This window comes from Talpa occidentalis, unplaced genomic scaffold (assembly GCF_014898055.3).
Source record: "Talpa occidentalis isolate TD23 unplaced genomic scaffold, MPIMG_talOcc4v2.1 talOcc4.2, whole genome shotgun sequence".
NCBI classification, from domain to species: domain Eukaryota; kingdom Metazoa; phylum Chordata; class Mammalia; order Eulipotyphla; family Talpidae; genus Talpa; species Talpa occidentalis.
Window position 1 is genome coordinate 60,818,573 of NW_023602073.1, and position 20,055 is coordinate 60,838,627.

General features: G+C 37.1%; 1 protein-coding gene across 4 annotated transcripts in view; it reads left to right on the forward strand.

Moving 5' to 3' along the window:
- Positions 1-20,055, forward strand: part of DNAH8 (dynein axonemal heavy chain 8) — a 323,660-nt gene that overhangs the window by 127,320 nt on the left and 176,285 nt on the right. For all 4 annotated transcript variants that reach the window (XM_037519635.2, XM_037519639.2, XM_037519637.2 and 1 more), the window contains exons 36-44: positions 875-1,074; positions 2,700-2,853; positions 4,172-4,335; positions 6,137-6,239; positions 7,795-7,899; positions 8,259-8,420; positions 11,646-11,870; positions 17,915-18,087; positions 19,454-19,632. In XM_037519635.2, coding sequence (XP_037375532.1) covers positions 875-1,074; positions 2,700-2,853; positions 4,172-4,335; positions 6,137-6,239; positions 7,795-7,899; positions 8,259-8,420; positions 11,646-11,870; positions 17,915-18,087; positions 19,454-19,632 — 1,465 coding nt within the window. The remainder of the gene's footprint in view (positions 1-874; positions 1,075-2,699; positions 2,854-4,171; positions 4,336-6,136; positions 6,240-7,794; positions 7,900-8,258; positions 8,421-11,645; positions 11,871-17,914; positions 18,088-19,453; positions 19,633-20,055) is intronic.

Here is a 20,055-nt window from a genome sequence, read left to right on the forward strand (position 1 = left end):
TTCAACACAATTGGAAGTCATAGCTAGAGAAATTAGGCAAGAGAAATGTGTAAAAATAATCCATATATATGCAAAATAAGGAAATATTGCCTTTTGAAACAACATGGATGGAATTGGAGGGGATTAAGCTAAATGAATAAATCAGAAGAAAACTACGAGATGATTCCACTCATATGTGGAATGCAAAGAAACAAAACAAAGAAACAGACAAAATAAAAAAAAAAATAAACCTTTGAAATCTGCCTGCAGAACTGAGACAACCAGAGAAGAGGGTGGTTGGTGGAGGGGGCCCAGTGGACTATGGGTATAGATTAGAGTGGTATGGTAACATGCATGTGATGAGTTGTGAACCTACATCCTTAAAACAAAGAGTTGTCCACCAATGTTAACTCAATAGAAATAATTCAACATAAAAAATAACAGTCTGTATTCTAGTACCATTACTTTTGAACAAATCATTTTGTTCATTACTTTTGAACAAATCATTTTGAAAAGGATATTCATTCAGGGTCAGAATAAGTTTTATTTAAGAGTTCAAAAGACTCACATATTCTCACTTGGCTCTTATAGTAAGCCACTGGGATAGGGCAGCTGTGATTATCTCCATTTTGGCTGAAAAACTCCAATTATATCATCAAGAAAAGTGATTTAAATTCCGTGGTCTCATGCACGTGGTACAGGAAAATAATTAGTAGTTAGAGTGTAATAGGTTCTGATTTGAACTCACAGCAGAATGATCTTGAGTCTTGGTCATAAAGTGACTAACCGAACTACATGACTTCTAGGTCCAAGCTCAAACACTCTATGATTTTATGATGCCACTCAATTCATAATTGAAATTGTCATGACAGATGCTTTGGTTTTTTCTTTGAAGGATATTTGCATATCTGCCATTAAGGAGAAGGATATTGAAGCCAAGTTGAATCAGGTGGTTGAGAACTGGACCAACCAGAATCTGAGTTTTGCACAATTTAAGGGCAAAGGAGAACTCCTACTCAAAGGAACAGAATCAGGAGAAATTATCACCTTAATGGAAGATAGTTTGATGATCTTAGGTTCCTTACTAAGCAACAGGTAATTTTACATTTCTTTTTTGGGGGGATGAGGATTTAGTTTGGAATTTAGGGTTATAAAATACAAGGTAAAAGCCCAGTCTTGCAACCTGGACAGAACACAAGTTTCTGTACTAACATGTTAACTCTTGTCTGTCTTTATGTGAACAACCTATCTTTCCTAATAACCATGGCCTACATTTCATCTTCCCTTCCTATTTTTTTGTGCTGGGCTCCATCATAATTATTCTCCCCCAAATTGGTATCTTATTTCCTGAACATCTTGGCTCCCCACTGAGATGACTGTTTAACTACTCTTAACTTGTCATACTTCTCTCTCTTTGGCTAACCCTGCTCAAGTGGTCTAGAAAAGTATCCTGGCAACACCTGAAAGGAAAATGCTATTTGTGGTTTGGAACTTAAAGGTTTGCATTTTTTATGATGAAAAAGCTCTTTATTTGTGCTGATTCCTCTGTCCTGTATGGGCTGCAGAACCAACTTGAAAGTGCCTGTGATCTTAAATGCAGCTTTAGGAAATTCCGGTGGGATTCAGATTTAGTACACTGTCAGGGCACTGCAATGTCTGGGCATTAGCAATCTCTCATCCCCTAGCTGACTGTACAATAATTTCCAACTGCTCTTCATCCTAAAACACATATGAAATAAGTCACAACCCCATCATCAACTGAGGTCAATGTTCAGGGAGCATGGGGATTCTAGTACCATCTTCTAGGTAGGGGTCGCTGGTTAATGGCATTCTACATGACCTCTGATTCCAGAGGTAATCTTGCATTTGGATACTGTACTAATTCACAAAACTCCTAATCAAGAAAGTTCTGTGTGAATTTACTATGATTAAAATTTTAGGGTACATCATTTGCTTTCTGGAAAATTCAGGAATCTGAACAACCCTGGCAAAAGTGCACAAACATATTCAGTGCTTCTTAGACTTTATGGCTATTACTTCCTCATGGTTCATTGCAGGTTTTGCCATGCCATTTCCTGGATGATGACCTCTTGAACAGGGCTGTCCATTCACTTGAACAGAGTCTCTCTGGCTACAGAATTTAGAATTTGAAGGTTTTCTTAGTTTCATTCTTCACTCCCGTACGACCTGATTATTATAATACGTATTTATACATTAGTACTAATAAACTCCATGTTGAGGCCTACTGAAAAGAGCATGAGAGTATCTAAGAAGTCGCTATATTCTAGGAGATTGCTCTCCTGAGGAACTTGGTAGCACCAAATGGATTAATGCAGAAAACCTTTTCTAGTACAGTCTGATCAGTGCCTGCTGAATCTCTAGGGCTTCCTGGGTGTGACATGAAATTATATATGTCCATGGGTGAGAGTTCACTCTAGCTAGCGCCTGGTTTGTGACATTTTCCTGATGGGTCCCTAATTCCACAGGATATAAATATTTATAATAAATAATATTTATTAATATTCAGCCAAATGAATTAATTATAAGAGTTTTATGTGTAAAAATCCAAAAAAATCATTAGGTATAGGAAATTTATTAGGGCCTACCTTATAGAAAAAATGTTCATTCCCAAAGACATTTCTCCTGTAATTTACTTTGTTAGGCTGTACTGTGTTCTGAATCTTCCTTGAAATGTAATATTTTTCTATCTTACTTTTTAGATATAACGCTCCATTTAAAAAAAATATCCAGAATTGGGTATATAAACTGTCCACTTCCTCAGATATAATTGAAGAATGGCTAGTAGTCCAGAACCTTTGGATTTATCTTGAGGCTGTTTTTGTAGGTGGGGATATTGCCAAACAGCTGCCTCAGGTAAATAAAAACCACCTCAGGATTTTATAAACCACCGATAGAATAATTTGGTGTGTGTCATGTCTTAATTATTTACACCGGGGATTGACAAACAATAGCCCACCTATGTGTGTATGTGAATAAAAAAAGTTTTCTTAACTTTATTTGTAACACAACCTCAGCCATTCATTATGTTCTGCCTGTAGCTGCTTTGACATCACAACAGCAGAACTGAATAGTTGTAACAGATTATGAGACCTGCAAAGACTAAAATATTTACTCACTGACTCTATAAAAGAAATTTTAAAAAAGTGCTGACCTTTTATTTCCATCAGCATAAAGAAGAAACTCATGTATTTCCAAGTAATTAATCTTTGTGTTATTTGAATGTGAGATACCATCAAATATGACACTATTAAATTATAGTAGGTCATCCCTTCCAAGGTTGTGCATTATACTCTTTTGAGAGTAGAATAAATATCAACTTATATTCTGTACAAACGAATTATTAGTAAGTTGACTAATAACAGATCAGAAACATACTGTGGGACAAGGAAAAATTAGCCTTACATGCCTCTAACATAAAATTTAACACAGCTCTTTTGGGGTCTTTTAAATAATTGTTGATTCATTTCCTTTTATAAAATTAAGCCTGCTCTTCTTGACTTTCTATACTTACAAATAGGATCTATATAGATTAAAAATCATGGATAAAAAATTTTGAAAATGGCTGATTTCCTTTTTATTTTTGAAACATAAATCTTTTTTAATTAGAAAGTTACATTTTTAGATAAGGCCAGTTTATGCCAATTTCTGGAGGCATTTTTGCATTTGAATGCAAAGTTAATGTCACCCATAGTAAATAGAAATTTTTCATTTGCAAAAATGTAAATGAAGCTTTGTTTTGGGTTTTGACTGTTTTCTTTTTCTTGGGGTGCTATTGAGCTGTAATTATTCAAAGAATCCTGAGATCAAATAATGTTCATGCTTCTTCAGTTTGCTCATCAGACTAAAACACCTCAGGTGCTGAAAGACTAGGCTTGAACTTTTAGTTGATAGCTGTGCAAATTAATCACGCAGCACTCTGAAAAAGGTATTAAAAATGTAAGGCAACAAATAAGTGATAAACCCCATTGTGATAAAGTAGTATTTTGGTAAGTAGTTTTATGACTGGGTTTTTGTCATTCAGAATTAATTCAGATGAAAATAATTGCCATTTTAAATTATATCAACTGAGACTAATAGAGGCTGGTTTGAAGAATTATAAGAAATTCCAAATGGAAGACTTTGCCTTATTCAGTTGTCTGAATGCTCATCTTTACTATGGATTCATTTCTAGGAAGCAAAACGTTTTCAGAACATTGACAAGTCATGGATAAAAATAATGCAGCGAGCTCATGAGAATCCCAATGTCATTAGTTGCTGTGTTGGAGACGAAACCATGGGGCAACTCTTACCTCATTTACACGAACAGTTGGAAGTATGTCAGAAGTCACTTTCAGGGTGAGAGTTCAGTTTTTTAATGACCTGTTATTTTATATGTATGGTGTTTTATCCCAAACAAGTTAATAGTATTGACTGCATTTCTGGTTTGGTGGTTTTGGCTCAAAAGGGGATAGGAATCTACTATTTCACATAGATTTAAATTTTCTGTAAAAAAAAAAAAAGAAGACACCTTCAACTTAAAGGGGTGGGTGTGCGGGGGATGATTGAAGATGTTGTGTTAGTTTCCTGGGGCTGTTGTAATGAATGACCACTGAAACCGAAATTGACTTTCTCACCATTCTGGAGACTGGAAGGCTGACATCAAGTTGTTGGCTCCTCTTGAAGGTTCTAGGAAGAATCTTTCCTTGTCCCTCAATTTCTGGTGGCTAGGAGCTCCTTGACTTATAACTAGTTAACTCTAGTCTCTGTCTCTATCTTCACATGTCCTTCTACTTTTCTTCCTGTGTGTCTTTCATGGGGACACTTGTCTTTCGATTTAGGACTCATCTGGATAATCCAGGATAATCTCTTTTCGAGATCCTTAACCTCAATACTTTGACAAAGACCTTTGTCCAAATATGGTCACATTGCCATAGATCTGAAACTTGCAGCAGAGGAGGGGAGAGAGGAGGTAGAAAGGTCAAAATGGGAGGGAAGAGCACAAGGGATGGTGGTGATGGAGTAGGGGTGCTATGGTGGTGCAAGAACTATGGGGACTACACCAGAGGGGAGAAATCAAATACTACCCAAAAATGAACGAAGAGGTAAGAAAATAAATAAAACATTAAAAAGAAACAGATATGGTCACAGTCATGGTTCTAGGAAATGGGATGTGCACTTACTTTTGGGGAGGCTACCATTCAACCCACTACAGGTGTGGAGTACACATGTGCACTGAGATAACAAGTAGACAAATGCACAGGTCATTTTCTTAAAAGGCAGGTTATTTTTCAATTTTAATTTGAAATAGGGTGTCAATATAACCTGTTTTGTTTGGTTTATGCTTCTGTCCTGGCTTAATAATTAATTCCCTCTTGCCCATTTTACTCTCAGAATGTCCTGGTTTGGAGATAAATTATGTATTCACCATGGGATTAAGCCACGAGATTCACAATACCTAGAAAAGTTATATTCAATGGCAGATGTTGGCTTTCCCAAAAAGGTTCAGACAGGCTCTTCCAAGATGTCCAGAGGCAGCCTTTTCTAATACGTGGACTTGATATGTGAAACTAAGGTCAATTACGGTCCTATAGGCCTCAGGAGAAACTGTAACTATTACTTAAAGAAGATTACCTGAATGTAGGAATATCTCCAGAGACAGCCTTTTAAAATCAGAGAAACCTATCTTAAGGCATAGCAAATATCCAGAGGCAATGTTTTGTCATGTGAAGTCATCCCCCTTGTTATGAGGAACCCCCTCTTCTCTCCTTGATACTCAGCACAGGGCATGAGCCCCTGGTTTGCCCCATTTACTTTAGGATTTATAGCCGTGTAATTCAATTTGGTCTTTTCCCATTTCTAATCTATCTGATGTTAATTTGTTCTTCCTGCTTCAGAAGTGCACAGAGGGGTGGGGGACTTTCCCCCATGTCTGTCAGTGAGAGCAGTGGTAGAGGGTGGGACAGGCTTGCTCTGCACTCTTTCTTGTTCCACTGGTGGAGCATGAATTTTGGTTCCAACCAAACATTTCAAAGCAAATGGGAAATGACTAGTCATTTGCTATTACGTTCTTGAAGATGCTGGTGATTGTATTTTGGCTAAACAAACCAAAAATCAACAGTTCAGGGGAAAAAAATTGGTAATGTGGCTTTATTTAAAGGTACTTGGAGAAGAAGCGATTATTATTCCCAAGATTCTTCTTTGTATCTGATCCAGTTCTCCTGGAAATTCTTGGACAAGCCAGTGACTCCCACACCATACAGGTATAATTGAGTATTACCTGAATCATTTCTTTCCCACAGCATACATAATCAATAATAAAATGATGTTAACATCTTAAAAGTGCAGGTAGGAAAAAGAGTATTAAAATTATGTTGATTTCAATGTATTTTTTAAAAGATTTTTATTTATTTATACAATAACTGGGGTACAGGCCAGATGTGTGGGAAGTTGAGCAGATTCACCAGAGACAGAGCGGGGAACAGAACAGGCAGACGGACCAAAGACACTGCTGGGGGGAGCAGCGGGCGAGGCAGGAGAGGTCTGCCACACCATGTGGGCCAGCAGGGAATCGTATCGAACTAGCGCTTCAGAGATTGTGGACAGCTTCACAGCACAATGCTCAACCCGCTGCGCCACCAGGGAGGCCCCCCCAAAATTATGTTGATTTTAAACGGTCCTATTTTCTGTCTGGAGGCTTGAGTCTGAGGCAATCCAGTGGTATTGGGGAGCAAGTCAGTGATGGAGCCGCTCACCAGCCAGATGACGGTGGCAAACTTGATTTTCCTGTGCCTCAGTTTCCTCTTCTGTAAAATCAAACAATTAATGGTTCCTACCTCATAATATTAGGTAAAGATTCTATGAGATAATGCATTGAAAAGTGTCCGGCATGCAGTATTTGCTCACTAAATGCAATTCATTATTATGTGCATTTCAGTCTAAATATTCTTAGATCAAGTAGGGGTTGTGGCTTGGCTCCACCCTTTTTCCCTTCCTGAATGCTTCTATGCATTTAGTCATTCCCTTGAGCAACACTTCCAGAAGGAAGGGAAAAGGGATAGGGAACTGGGTGTGGGAGGCCCAGAAACACTACCCCAGAGCAGTATCTCATTTGGGAATCTGGGACACAGCTAATAACATCTTCCTTGCTGGTTTCCAGGGACTGTGGAAAAGAGAGATGAGAAAAGAGAGAAGGGAAGTAATGACTGTGTAAGGTAGTTAGAGAACCAAGAGAGAAGGCGGAATGGAGCTGTCTCTGGGAGGGAAGAGGTCAGGGACTGCAAACTGTGTGAGTCAGTTTCTGTCATGAAAGGGGCATTTCCAGGACTTGGAGAAAACATTCTGTAGAGCTGGATTTTTAAAAAGTGGGCCTCTGTTGAATATAAAACAAGCAAACAAAAGGACAGATAAAACAAAAATAACAAATCCTTGAAATCGACTGTGAAGCCGAGCCTACCAGAAGGGGAGGGTGGTAAGGGGGAACAAAAGGAGAAGGGCCTCAGGGGACTGTGGCCTCAGGGTTATGGGGTGGTGGTGGGTGTTGTGTGATCACATCCATTTGCAGAGGTGTGACTCTAAGCCCCTAAACATACATAACGCAGTGAGCCAATGTTACCTCAACATAGCACGCACAATGTGGGTCTCCAACTCAGTCCAGGGTCAAAGCAGCCTTTTTTTTTTTTTTTTTTTTGAGACAATGAAGTAAATTCTTAATCTTTTACAAAGATGAAAGAATATTAAGGGTTTTAAAAACATCTCCACAGCTCTGGTGTTGAGTCTCATGTCTGACGTGATCGTTCTGTCTTGTGCTTCTTACAGCCACATCTCCCTGCAGTATCTGACAACATAAATGAGGTGACATTTCATGCCAAGGACTATGATCGCATCCTGGCCGTCATATCAAGAGAAGGAGAGAAAATTATTGTAATTTAACTTGGCTAAAATTTTGTTACTAGAGTTAAAAAAAAATGTTAGGTTGAGGAGAATGTAATTTACTTATGACAAAAGACGGTGGTGGACTTGGGTCTAGTTCTTTATCCCAGCTTTGTTGAAACTACCTTGGATAATTCATTTAACTTCTCTGAGATTCACTTTGCTATCTGTGAAATGAAAGTTTTACCACCAGATGATCTTTATAGCATTAGTTGATTTTACTCAAGTTTTAAATATTTGCATACAATTATTTGCTTTACATTGAGATACCAAGGTTTGTCAAGTGTGTGACATTTGTACACATACCAAATTACTATCAGTTTGTAATACATCTGTAATATGTTTTTTAGTTGGATAATCCTGTTATGGCCAAAGGTCCTGTAGAGATTTGGCTTCTGGAATTGCTAAAGACACAGATGTCATCATTACATAATATAATTAGGTCCGCATTCTATCAAATCAGTGATTCAGGATTTCAACTCTTGCCTTTCCTCAATAACTTCCCAGCACAGGTGAGAATACACAATGTTTAAATAGTGGTCACAAGGGAAGTAAGGTAGAAGGATACTCAGGAGATTGTCATTCAGATGCTGTAGAGACTGTTGTAGCCCTGAATGAGTTGGGGGGCCTTCCCACCCTAAACTCCCAACCACCTGCTTGTCACCTAGACTGTTTTAGGACAACTCTTCCCACCCCCCAGAAGAGGATGTGCCACTATTCTGCCATCTAAGGATTAACACTGAGACTTTAAGCACTTAGGGAAAATTTCATCTCGCATATGTAAAAGACTTCTCTCTCTCTCTTAGCCTCTCCCTCCCATTCCCTCTACCTCCCTCTCCCTCATACTGCTCCTCCCTCTCCCTGTTCCTCTCTTCAGATGTAGATAGAGATACAGATATGGACATATATAAAAGGGATAAGCATATCTTTTTCCTGAAATGAAATTTGCCTTGCCTTTTATTTTCCCTTCAAATGATTAAAAATTGGCATAGTCTGTTAAAGGATACCTTCATATACAACTAACTTTTTAAAGAGAGAAGATTTTGAAGAGGCTGGGGTTGGAGCAGGTGTTCTCTTGCTCTTGAATAGCTCTCATGGCCTATAACTCTTAGCAGTGCATTGTAATGCACCAAGTATTATTAAAACTGGATTTAGAAAATGAAGAGCCATCAGTTTCATTAAATTTCCAGCCAAGATAAATGAAAAGTGATGACTTTGATCTGGGTCAGACATAGAGTGGGAAAGAATGCAAGGAATATTCAGGAAAAAATGTGAGGTTTTCCCCTAACTTTATTTCTTCTCTGATTGCTCTGCCCCAAACTCTAGACTTTGATTTATTGCATGTACTGAAGACAGCTGAAATGATATGGAATTATTTATTCAGGTGACACAAGTAGAGATATAGAATCAACCTTTATTAGGGAGAATATTTTAATAATGTGGTTTTCTTGTATTGTATAATATCCTGGGAAAACTTTTAATATATTCTTATTAGCATTATTACCTTTGTGATAAGGCTTTATAAAATACTTTATTTGATAAGCTGAGAAAATAGCTCCTTAGACTAAGTCAACACACTTTCCCTCTCCCAGGAAAGCTTGACCACCTTATATATTCCAAAGGAGAGGCTCAGTCTAGGTTAGACAGAGGATTTAGCATTAAAGGTGGAAAAGTTGAAGAGCAAGTTCAAAGCAGTGATGAAACTGAACAGTACATAACAAGAAAGTTGGCTAGCTTTCAGGATTTACTAGTGTGTGTATGCCGTACACACATACAGAGATGTGAAATTTTAAGCTATTGTAGATAAAAATTTTAACATTGTAGAGAGCAAATTTAAGATATTTGGAAAAATTGCTTCCTAGAGCAATGTATGTATTAATGTAGATGAATGGATATACTGAATGTATATATTGAGTGACATATATACTGAATAAATACGCATGTATATATTCATTATTCTTTTTTTTTTAAATTTTTATTTATTTATACAAGCACTGGGTACAATCAGAAGCACAGGAGGGTGAGAGAATTCACCAGAGCCAGAGCAGGGAGCAGAGCAGGCAGAAGGACCGAAGTACACTGCTGAGGGGAGCAGCGGGCAGCAGGAGAGGTCTGCACACCATGTGGGACCCTCCTCCTGTGGCCGGGGAGCAGCCGGGGATCGAACCGGGGCTGTAGGGGCTGCAGGCAGCTTCGCAACCCAGCGCTCAACCGCTGCGCCACCGGGGAGGCCCATATTCATTATTCTTTAAAGCATTTTTTCCAAATAACGAATTTGCCCACTACAATGTTAATTTAAGTTTTTATCTAAAATTATTCTAAATTTCACCTCTGTTTTCTTCCAAAACACATTTTGGAAGATCATGAATGCTATGGATCTTTGTAGCAAACTTTTGGAAAAATTTGAAAAATATGTGAAAAATAAATTTGAAAAATATGGAAATAAATTTTCCATATTTCTGCCTCCGGGAAAGATGACTATTATATTTCAGTGCATTTATTCCCTTCCAGTATTTTTAATGTGCTTATTATAGACATCAAATGCTATTCATGAGAATGAGCTTTCTTAGTTTGTTTTTGTTGCAATGAAACTTCCTCTAGCCTTCACCAGTTCTCTGTCTTCTTAAACCAAGTAAAGAACGTAATTGAAACTTTTCTTGGTCACTTTGGTTAATCATGTTAAAGACTAGTTTTTAGAGTGTACTACTTTAAGGTGAATATTCTGGTCTACTGGTCTGTCTTTAAGTCTGACAAACTTAACACAGCTGTTTCTGTAATTTTTCTCTTTGTTTTATTTATCTTGTGCTTGTCATCTGCTGCATTAGGGTCAGGTCAGAATCAGCTTGTTCTTGGGAGTTTCTTGATGTTGCCTAATCTTGCAGACTCTAGGATTAGTCACTGCTCTAGCAGGAAAAACATCAAAGTTCCTAAGGAAAGGGTTTTATTCCTGCTTTTTACCTGCAATGAATACTATGGCCGGCAGTATCCATATGCTGCTCACCCCACTATCAGTTGTCTGCCAAATGTGGGTTCCTTATTGGCCCAAATAATCTAAGATCTGTTGCTTGATTTTGAGAGTGAACAAAAACTCCCAAAGTGATATATCTTTCAGCAAGTGGGGTGAGGATAGGGCATTCTGACTGGGGAAGAAACTGTTGGCCTAAGGTGACCCCACTCACAGTTTCCTACACCTTCATTAGGGTACACAGGAGAAACTTCTTTCCCTTTTACTTTCTGTCTCTATTCTATAGATAAATATGTAGACAGAGAAATAGACATAAAGATATGGATATGAGAAAGGGAGAGATCAGGAAAGAAGATAGGCAGCATAAACTTTTTAGAAGATTCAAAGAGACTGTTGGAAAATCCTATTGAAGAAAAATATATAATAAAGAATCAATTAATTCCATTTGCTTTTACTAAGAAAGAAAAATCATTGAATGGGTGTATCTGCTAGTCTCAGACCCTTAATAGAAAAATTTCCTAATTATCTTTTATAACATTTACTTCAATAAATGGTAGTCATTGTTTTAATATTTTTCTATCTACAGTGAAATAATGAAATATCACTAGCTAGAACTTTAAATGGTTTTACCCCTTTTAGGACTGGAGAAATGAATGTGTTTTTCAGTAGAAAGTGAGTAAAACCTGCTTTGCCTTTGTGTGAATGAGTGACCCCCAAATGTTATTCCAGATGTGTTTTAAATATTTGGCAAATTTATCTGATGGATTTGTAGGTTGGGCTTCTGGGAATTCAGATGTTGTGGACACATGATTCAGAAGAGGCTTTACACAATGCTAAAGATGACAGGAAAATCATGCAATTGACCAATCAGAAATTTTTGGATATTCTAAATTTGCTAATTGCTCAGACAACACATGACCTCACCAAATTTAACAGAGTGAAATTTGAAACTTTAATTACCATTCATGTGCATCAGAGAGATATTTTTGATGATTTGGTGAGTATCTCTTTTTTCTTAATAAACAGTAATTTAGTGTACTAATTAATAATTTAGATCTAATGTGAGACCCTGTATGCATAATAGAGATAGATCATGCTTTTTAAATCAAATCTGCCATCTCTGTCTTTTGATTGATGAATTCAGAACATTCACATTTAAAGTTACCATTGATACATGGGGCTTAATTACTGCCACTGTATATTTTGTTTCCTGGCTGTTTTTTCTTTCTGTTGCTTCTTTTTCCGGGTGTTTCTATCTGCCTTTTCATTTGTTTTGGTTTTCCCCACTGATTCTCTCAGTTTCTTTATTTTTTCTTCTAAGTGTCTCTATTCCATATTTTTGTTTGTGATTACTGTGGGAATAGATACACAATGGAATACCATTCATCAATCAAAAAAGATTAACTCATATGATGGATATGGCAATATGATGGATAAAGCTAGAAGAATTGATGTTAAGTGAAAGAAGTCAGAAGGAAAAAGATAAATACTGGATGGTTTCACTTTTATGTAGCATATAGACAAACCAAGCAAAGCATCAGACAAAGACAAACCTTGAAAGCTGACTACAGATACGAGGCATATCCAGGGAGGGAGGGGGGAGGATAAGCAGGAGGGGGGGGGTAACACTTAGAGGGTGGAAGAGAAAAGAGAAGATGGGGATGGGCTATGGGTGCTTTGGTGGTGGGAGATACACAGTGACTATCCCTAAAGTGGAGAAATCACATATTGTCCAAAATTTAATGATGTAAGAAAAAAAACTACATTTAAGAAATTTTTCAAAACAAAAACAAACTTTCTATATCTAAAAGTCTTTTTTGTGTGACAGTATCAACACACTGTCATTTGACTATACAGATTCTGTCCTTCCCCTTTGTGTTTTATGGCTGTCTTTTTTTTTTTTTAAAGATTTATTTATTTATCCATACAAGCACTGGGTACAGTCAGAAGCGCGGGAGGGTGAGAGAATTCACCAGAGCCAGAGCGGGGAGCAGAACAGGCAGACTGACCAAACACACTGCTGACGGGAGCAGCAGGTGCTGCAGGAGAGTTCTGTGCACCATATAGGACCCTCTCCGGTGGCTGGTGATCGAACCGGCGCTGCAGAGGCTGCGGGCAGCTTCGCAGCCCAGCGCTCAACCGCTGAGCCACCAGGGGAGGCCCTGTTTTATGGTTGTCTTATTTCATATTATTCTTGTTTATACTTGTGATACTGTGTTAATATTTATCACCTTGCTCAAGATTTTTGTGTTCTTCTCTTTTTTCTTTTCATATAGAAGAACTCCTTTCAACATTTGATGGTGTAAATGCCTTTAACTTTTGTTTGGGAAGTCTTTGATACTCCATATTTTGAGATTGATATAATCCATATTTGATTGATGATTTTCTAGGCTAGAGTATTCTTGACTGACAGTTTTTATCTTTTTGAATTGTAATAGGTCATTCTACTCTTTTCTAACCTGTAGAGTTTTTGCTGAGAAGTATGATAAAAGCTTGATTGAGGCATCTTTATATGCTACATTCTTTTTCCCCTAGCAGACTGTAATATTTTTTCTTTATCACTGACTTTTGCTAATTTAGCAATGATGTGTCTTGGTGTAGGTTTTTTTTTTTTTCCTAAGATTTATTTATTTATTTGTTTGTTTGTTTATTTGTTTATTTATTTATTTATTTATTTATTTGTTTATAAGCACTAGGTACAGTCAGAAGTGCAGGAGGGTGAGAGAGTTCACCAGAGCCAGAGCAGGGAGCAGAACAGGCAGAAGGACCGAAGTACACTCCTGAGGGGAGCAGTGAGCGCAGTAGGAGAGGTCTGCACGTCGTGTGGGACACTCCCTGGCATCCGGGGATCGAACTGGCGCTGTAGAGGCTGCGGGCAGCTTCGCAGCCCAGCACTCAACCGCTGCGCCACTGGGGAGGCCCGGTGTACATTGTTTTGCACTTAGAAATTTGGGTGTTCTGTCAGCCTCCTGGACATCTAGGGTTAGTTCCTTCCTTAGGGAAGTTCTCAGCAACTGTTTCTTTGAATAGAGTCTAACTTTCTCTCTCTGTATACCTTCTAGGTTACCCCTTATCTCTATGTTTCCTATTCTTTTCTTTTTCAAGCTAAATGTGCAATTTTTTAAATATTTATTTTATAAAATTCTTACATCATTTTTCATCTTTGCACAATATACGCATTTTCATTTTGGTTATATTTCCTATACAATTGCACCCCCCCCCTTATTTTGACTCTAGTCCTTCCTTTCCCCACCCCACCCTCCCCTGCCCTGTAGTGTGTCTCTGTTTTATAGTTGTTTGTTGATTTTGATTTTTACTTTGTATTGATTAGTCTTTTTTTCTATGTTTCCTATTCTGATAGAGTCTGTTTTTTCTCACAGAGTTTTTTTCACTTTTCTAACTCTTATGTTTCTCACCTTTTCCACTAGGGTCATTTTTACATTTTAACCTTCAATTTCACAAATTCTAGTGCTAGTCTAAGTATACTTTCCATGTTTGTTTTCAGTGTCTCTTTTTTTCTTTTTAATGGCTTCAATATCTTTAGTGGAGAACTTTTCTGTTCCTATATCTCTTTTCTATAAGATCCTGAGCCTGCCTTTTTATGTTTGTATGTTTATGCCTTCATTGAGTGTCTTTCTGATAGTCATTTAAAAATCTTTGTGTTAGGACCTTGAATTTTGTGTCATTTATTTAGGTCTCTGGGCTTTTATTCTCTTTCAGCTTTTCCATCTGATATTCCAAGGTCCCTTGTTTCCTAGCCATGTGTGTGTTACCTTATTTTGTTTTTCTGGTTGCAGTATTGTGCCTTTACTTTTATTTATGTTTTATTTAACTTGGTGGCAACTGGAGGAGGGAAGGAAAGTGGGAGCACAGTGACTCAGTCTTGGTCTTGGGATGGAAGAGAGAGCTATTTCAGGTGGAGAATCCTCTACTGCCCCTTCTCCCCTGGGGTCCAGAGTAAGAACTGATCCACTACATAAGTCTGAGTTCTAGGATCTCCCTGTTTGCCATTTATCTCCATGATATACATCAGGTTTCTCTCTCCAGTATCCCTGAAGAGAGATAGGTGGTAACTCCACCACCTATTCTGCTAACAGCCAGACTCTCTGCAACTGAACCAAAAATCTCAGCCCCTCTCTGCATTTAGGTCTGCACTTCACCCCCACTGCAAAGATTTCCCTCACTGCACATGGTCTGTGTGCCACACAATCTGTGCCTGGTCTCCAATTTGTTTGACTGCCTGGAATGGGCTCTAAGCTGGGCTGTGACACTCCTTTCCTCTTCCTGTTCTAATATCACTATGAGATACCAACTTTAGAGTAGGATATCCATGGATCAGTCTTCAATACCAACAATGGACTGTTGAAATTTCCTGTGAGCAATGTTTTATTCTTTCTGGTTGTACTAAGAAGAAAGGTTTATCAGAATCTTACTATTCTTCCATTTTGTGGATCCTAATTAATAGTTTAGTAATAATGAATAATTAGATATTTTTCCTAACTTTATGAACATTCCACCTACTTTTTTCACAAATGTCTTTGTATATCTGTCTTGGTGGTTTATAATCATATGTATATTAGCATTTGACATTCTGAAATTGGAGGCCAAGTCATGTGATAAAAATGAATTGTTCCATGAAACAAATAACATGATGTAATTTATGTGGAAGTGGTTGAGATATGATGGGCCAACTGAAAAAGGAGAAGTTCAAGTTGAGTAGAATCGAGCTTCAGAGAATTCTCATGCATATTTATCCAATTGATAGTGTCCAACAGGGCAACATCAGCTTGCTTTGAGCAAGGTTCTGTAGGTTGGGAGGAAGAGGAATGGTATTTGATTTGGAAATAGCACTCTTTCTAACCAGTGGTCTTGAGCAAGACCAAGTTCTCCTGATGCAGTACTTATCTATTATGGGATAGACATCCCAGGCGGCCATGGTATACCATTATTTAGCTATCTTTGTCTTTAACTATTATTCCTATATTCTATCTGATTTGATTCATATTAAAAGCATCTCTTTTATCAGAGACATAATTCATGCAAACTGGGGTCCTTTTTTTTAGAGAATAGGATTACAGACAGCCTCTTTCAAACTTATAATAAAAGTTCTGATCAGGGGCTATATTTATTAAAGACTGAAGGATAAGCAGTCCATTTTTACTCTGGAACCTAGTACCTCACTTCTCAAAGTATTATATGCCTGACTAATTGCATTGGCATCACGTGGGAGCTTGTGAGAAAAACAGAACCTCTGTCCTCTTCCCTTTTCAGACATGCTGAATCAGAATCTGCATTTCTACAAGACTGTGGGGTGGTGATTAATATATACATTAAAGTTCAAGACTCAGCTCTTCTCTAGGTCTGAGGATCTCTATATCAAGCTAACCATTAGAAAGCTGCCAACTTGGATGATATTGCTTTGGTCTTTTATAGTTTCACTAACTTGCAATTTCCATTATACTTTGATTTACATTGAAGTCTGCCTCAAGAAACATGATGATGCTTGATTGTGTGAAATCCATTAATTTATCTGCTCTCAGCACACCATTGAGAATGTTGTCTATACATCTCTCACTGATAGTTAAGGTTGCGATCCAGTGAAAGAAATTTCTTTAAGTACTGAACAAATATTTATGGGAAAAACCTTCCATACAGAGTGGATTTTTAAAAATAATATAAAACTTAAAACTATAAAATTATTTTCATTCTGTATTAGTCACTATTGAACTCAGAATGAGTTTACTTCCAAACCTAAATGAGATCTGATGGCTAGCACATTTGCATTTTACTTTTCCATGTATAATACTTAGAAGAGCCTGATATACAGTAAGAACTCAATAAATACCAGTTACTCTTCTCTTTCCCTGCCTCCTCCTCCCTACCCTCTTAACAGATTGTGAAAATGATGCTGGCTGACTGCATTTCATGACTGTGAGTCTTGGGTTAGAGAATAGAGTCCCTGAGGATAGGATCCAGATTATATTACCTGAAAGTAGCTATTTTATGGTGATGAAAACAAACTGTGCTTTAGAAGAGATGTTGGAATTTTTAACTGCAGGGAGAATGAAGGTCATAAACAATGAAACAACAAAATGTGAGACTGTAAATAGCATGGACAAGAAGACTTGATTTTATGGAGATCTGAACATTATACAGTTGTCAGAGGTCTGTTTTTTAGGGTTATCTGGAAGTGGGCCACTGGGTTTAAAAGCATTGAAGTGGGCCATTTGCCACTTTCCTATTTGATACCCCTCAAAGGACAGAACTCAGTTTTGCCAGTGGGAAGTCAGATTGTGCTTGTGATAGGATGTTGTTCCTGCACGTGCTTAGCTAGTTTCTGTCTCATAACAGCCATGGCAGTCAGAACCTCTTGCCCCATAGGTATATGATGATAACCATGACTGAGCAGTTTGTTTTTTCTTCAGTGGTATAGAAAGGAATGTATGCATATATGACCATGTGGTTCCCTGCTTAATCCCATCAGAGGCTTCCCATTTCCATAAGAACAATGCCCAACCCCCTTCTCATGACCACCTGAGCCTCAATTCTCATCTCTGGAGTCCTGGATGCTTCAGCTTCAGCTGTACTGAACTTCTTCAACAAGATCTTCTGGGTCTTTGCCTAGAACATTTTCTCCACACTGCCATTACTCCTTTCATTTTATTTCCCTGTCCAATCCCTACTATTTATCCAGTTTTAGTTTAGATTTTTTTTTTCTCTTCAGTACTCTTATCAGGCTATGTAGAGTATATCCTCCTGCTATATATTTCATGATCCCTGAATTTCTTTGGTAGTGCTTTTCATGCATCATTGCAATTACCCATTTATCTGTTTGTTTTTTACTCTTTTCTGTAAACTCCAGAAGGCAGGAACCATACCAGTCTTTGTTTACTCTACAGAGGATGAAGGAGGGATACAATATATATTTGTCAAATGAATGAGAGTCAGTTCATGAACAAATGGATAAAAACTGCCATATTGTTGTGTTTCATGTGATTGCAATTCAGTATATAAACTTTTTGTATTTTTCATGTTTTTAAGGTAAAAATGCACATCAAATCAGTTACCGATTTTGAATGGCTAAAACAAAGTAGATTTTATTTTAAGGAAGATTTGGATCAAACTGTGGTATCTATTACAGATGTTGATTTTATTTACCAAAATGAATTTCTGGGATGCACTGATCGTCTTGTTATTACTCCATTGACAGATAGGTAGGAAACCCAGCTATTTTGTATTCTATCCTGTAATTAAATAACATGTATAAAATTATTTTAAATTGCATTTGAAATAATAACAAAACCATAGTGTTATTCTTGGTCTATATTAGCTCATCAAAGTCAGTCTTACAATGAAATAACCATAGTTGTTTACTTAAATATATATGCACATTAAATTTTTATGAAGTAGAAAAAGATAAAAGAATAAAACCAGCTTTTACTGTTGACTATGAGTAATTTAGTAATGAATTTTAGATTATAAGATAGAAAAATCTCTCTAGAACTATAAAGGAAGTCCTTGCAACTATAATGAATTGCAAAGGAAAACGGACCCCTAATTTAGTCTCCTACTTTTTCAGATACAGGAATGATACTTAAAATGAAGTTTCTTGGCCAGGTCTGAATAATCAGGAAATGGCATACCCCGCTAACAGTGTTTCCCAGTAAATGACATTGAATAACTGGGTCTTTTTTCATCTTTATACATTTTACAACACCAGTCCAATAAGCTGTGCATAGAGGACACTCAAAAATGTTTGTGGTATTGACTTACATTGAGTCACAGAACAATTAATTCTGCCATTAGCTTAATCCATAGTCAAATTATGTCTTTAATCTCCTTTTGATTTACCCAACCACTCTTTAGATACCCAGGGCTACTGTAGCATAAATTTAGTAAGTGTGCTTATGATTCCATTGTTGTGTATATATTAAACTTCACCTCTCATTGAACTCTACTGAGTTTTATTTAGACCTGCAGCAAATATAGCAGAGGCTAAATCATGGACACAAGGAGACTCATTACGTTAGTCTTTACACTTCTTGAAATGAGTGAAACCTTTTGTGGTAAAATAATTTATTGAGTCTGCTTTTACACATTGCAGGAGCCAATTTCATATGTGCATCTCTTTCCAATTTTGTGATATCACATTGGTAGCTTGTCATCACCATGGTGGAGGTATTTACACAGCAAAAATCAGCAAAAAAGATCAGATTTATATTTTTCCTGGCAAATTAGTTGTTAATATCTGCCATCACATCATTGTTTATTTGGTTCTCTGACTTAGAAGAAGTACTGGGTCTTTTTTGTCTTGACCACAGTAGAAGAAAAGACTTCAAGGTTTTAAGTGAGGACTGAGGAATTTAGAAGTTTGTCCCAATAATTTCTTTGCAGTCATTATACTACTAATGAATATCAAGTTATTGCAGCCTTATTTAGTTGCTTGTGTCTCTTATGTGAGCTGCTTAAATTAAAAAATAGGCCTATTCCAGTCACATCAGAAACTTGCATGAGCTTTACTGTAAATTGCATTATCACTTAATTGATAGTTACATTGTTTTATCTGATTAACCTTCACAGATGCTATATCACTTTAGCCCAAGCTTTGGGAATGAACATGGGAGGTGCTCCAGCAGGACCCGCAGGCACTGGAAAAACAGAAACCACAAAAGACATGGGAAGGTGTTTGGGAAAATATGTGGTTGTATTTAACTGTTCAGATCAAATGGATTTCAGAGGCCTAGGAAGGATTTTTAAAGGTAAGTGTCAAACAATGTTAAGTTATTTTGGTCAATTCATTTTGATTGCATTTTACACTTGATCTTAGCCAAAAGTCCAAGAAGGAATTTGCTCTCATTTTAATGTTGTTTTCTGATATAAACTAAACTGATATAATCCCAAATAACCAAATTTAGTATAGGTTGATGCATAAGTAATTGCCATTTTTCTGGGTCAAAAATAGTTCATCAACTTCATGTAGTTCAGAACTACTGCTGCTGATAGAATCCATGAATTGAATTTTTATTGGATTATTAAAAATGGAATAAATTCTTTATTGCCTGAAACAATGGTGAAGGAGATAAAATCAGACTATGAAACAGATGACACATGTGAATTTCCTTTCTGCATTACCTCCCATTTAAATGAAAGATATAAAAAAAGTATGGCAACACTAGAAAACA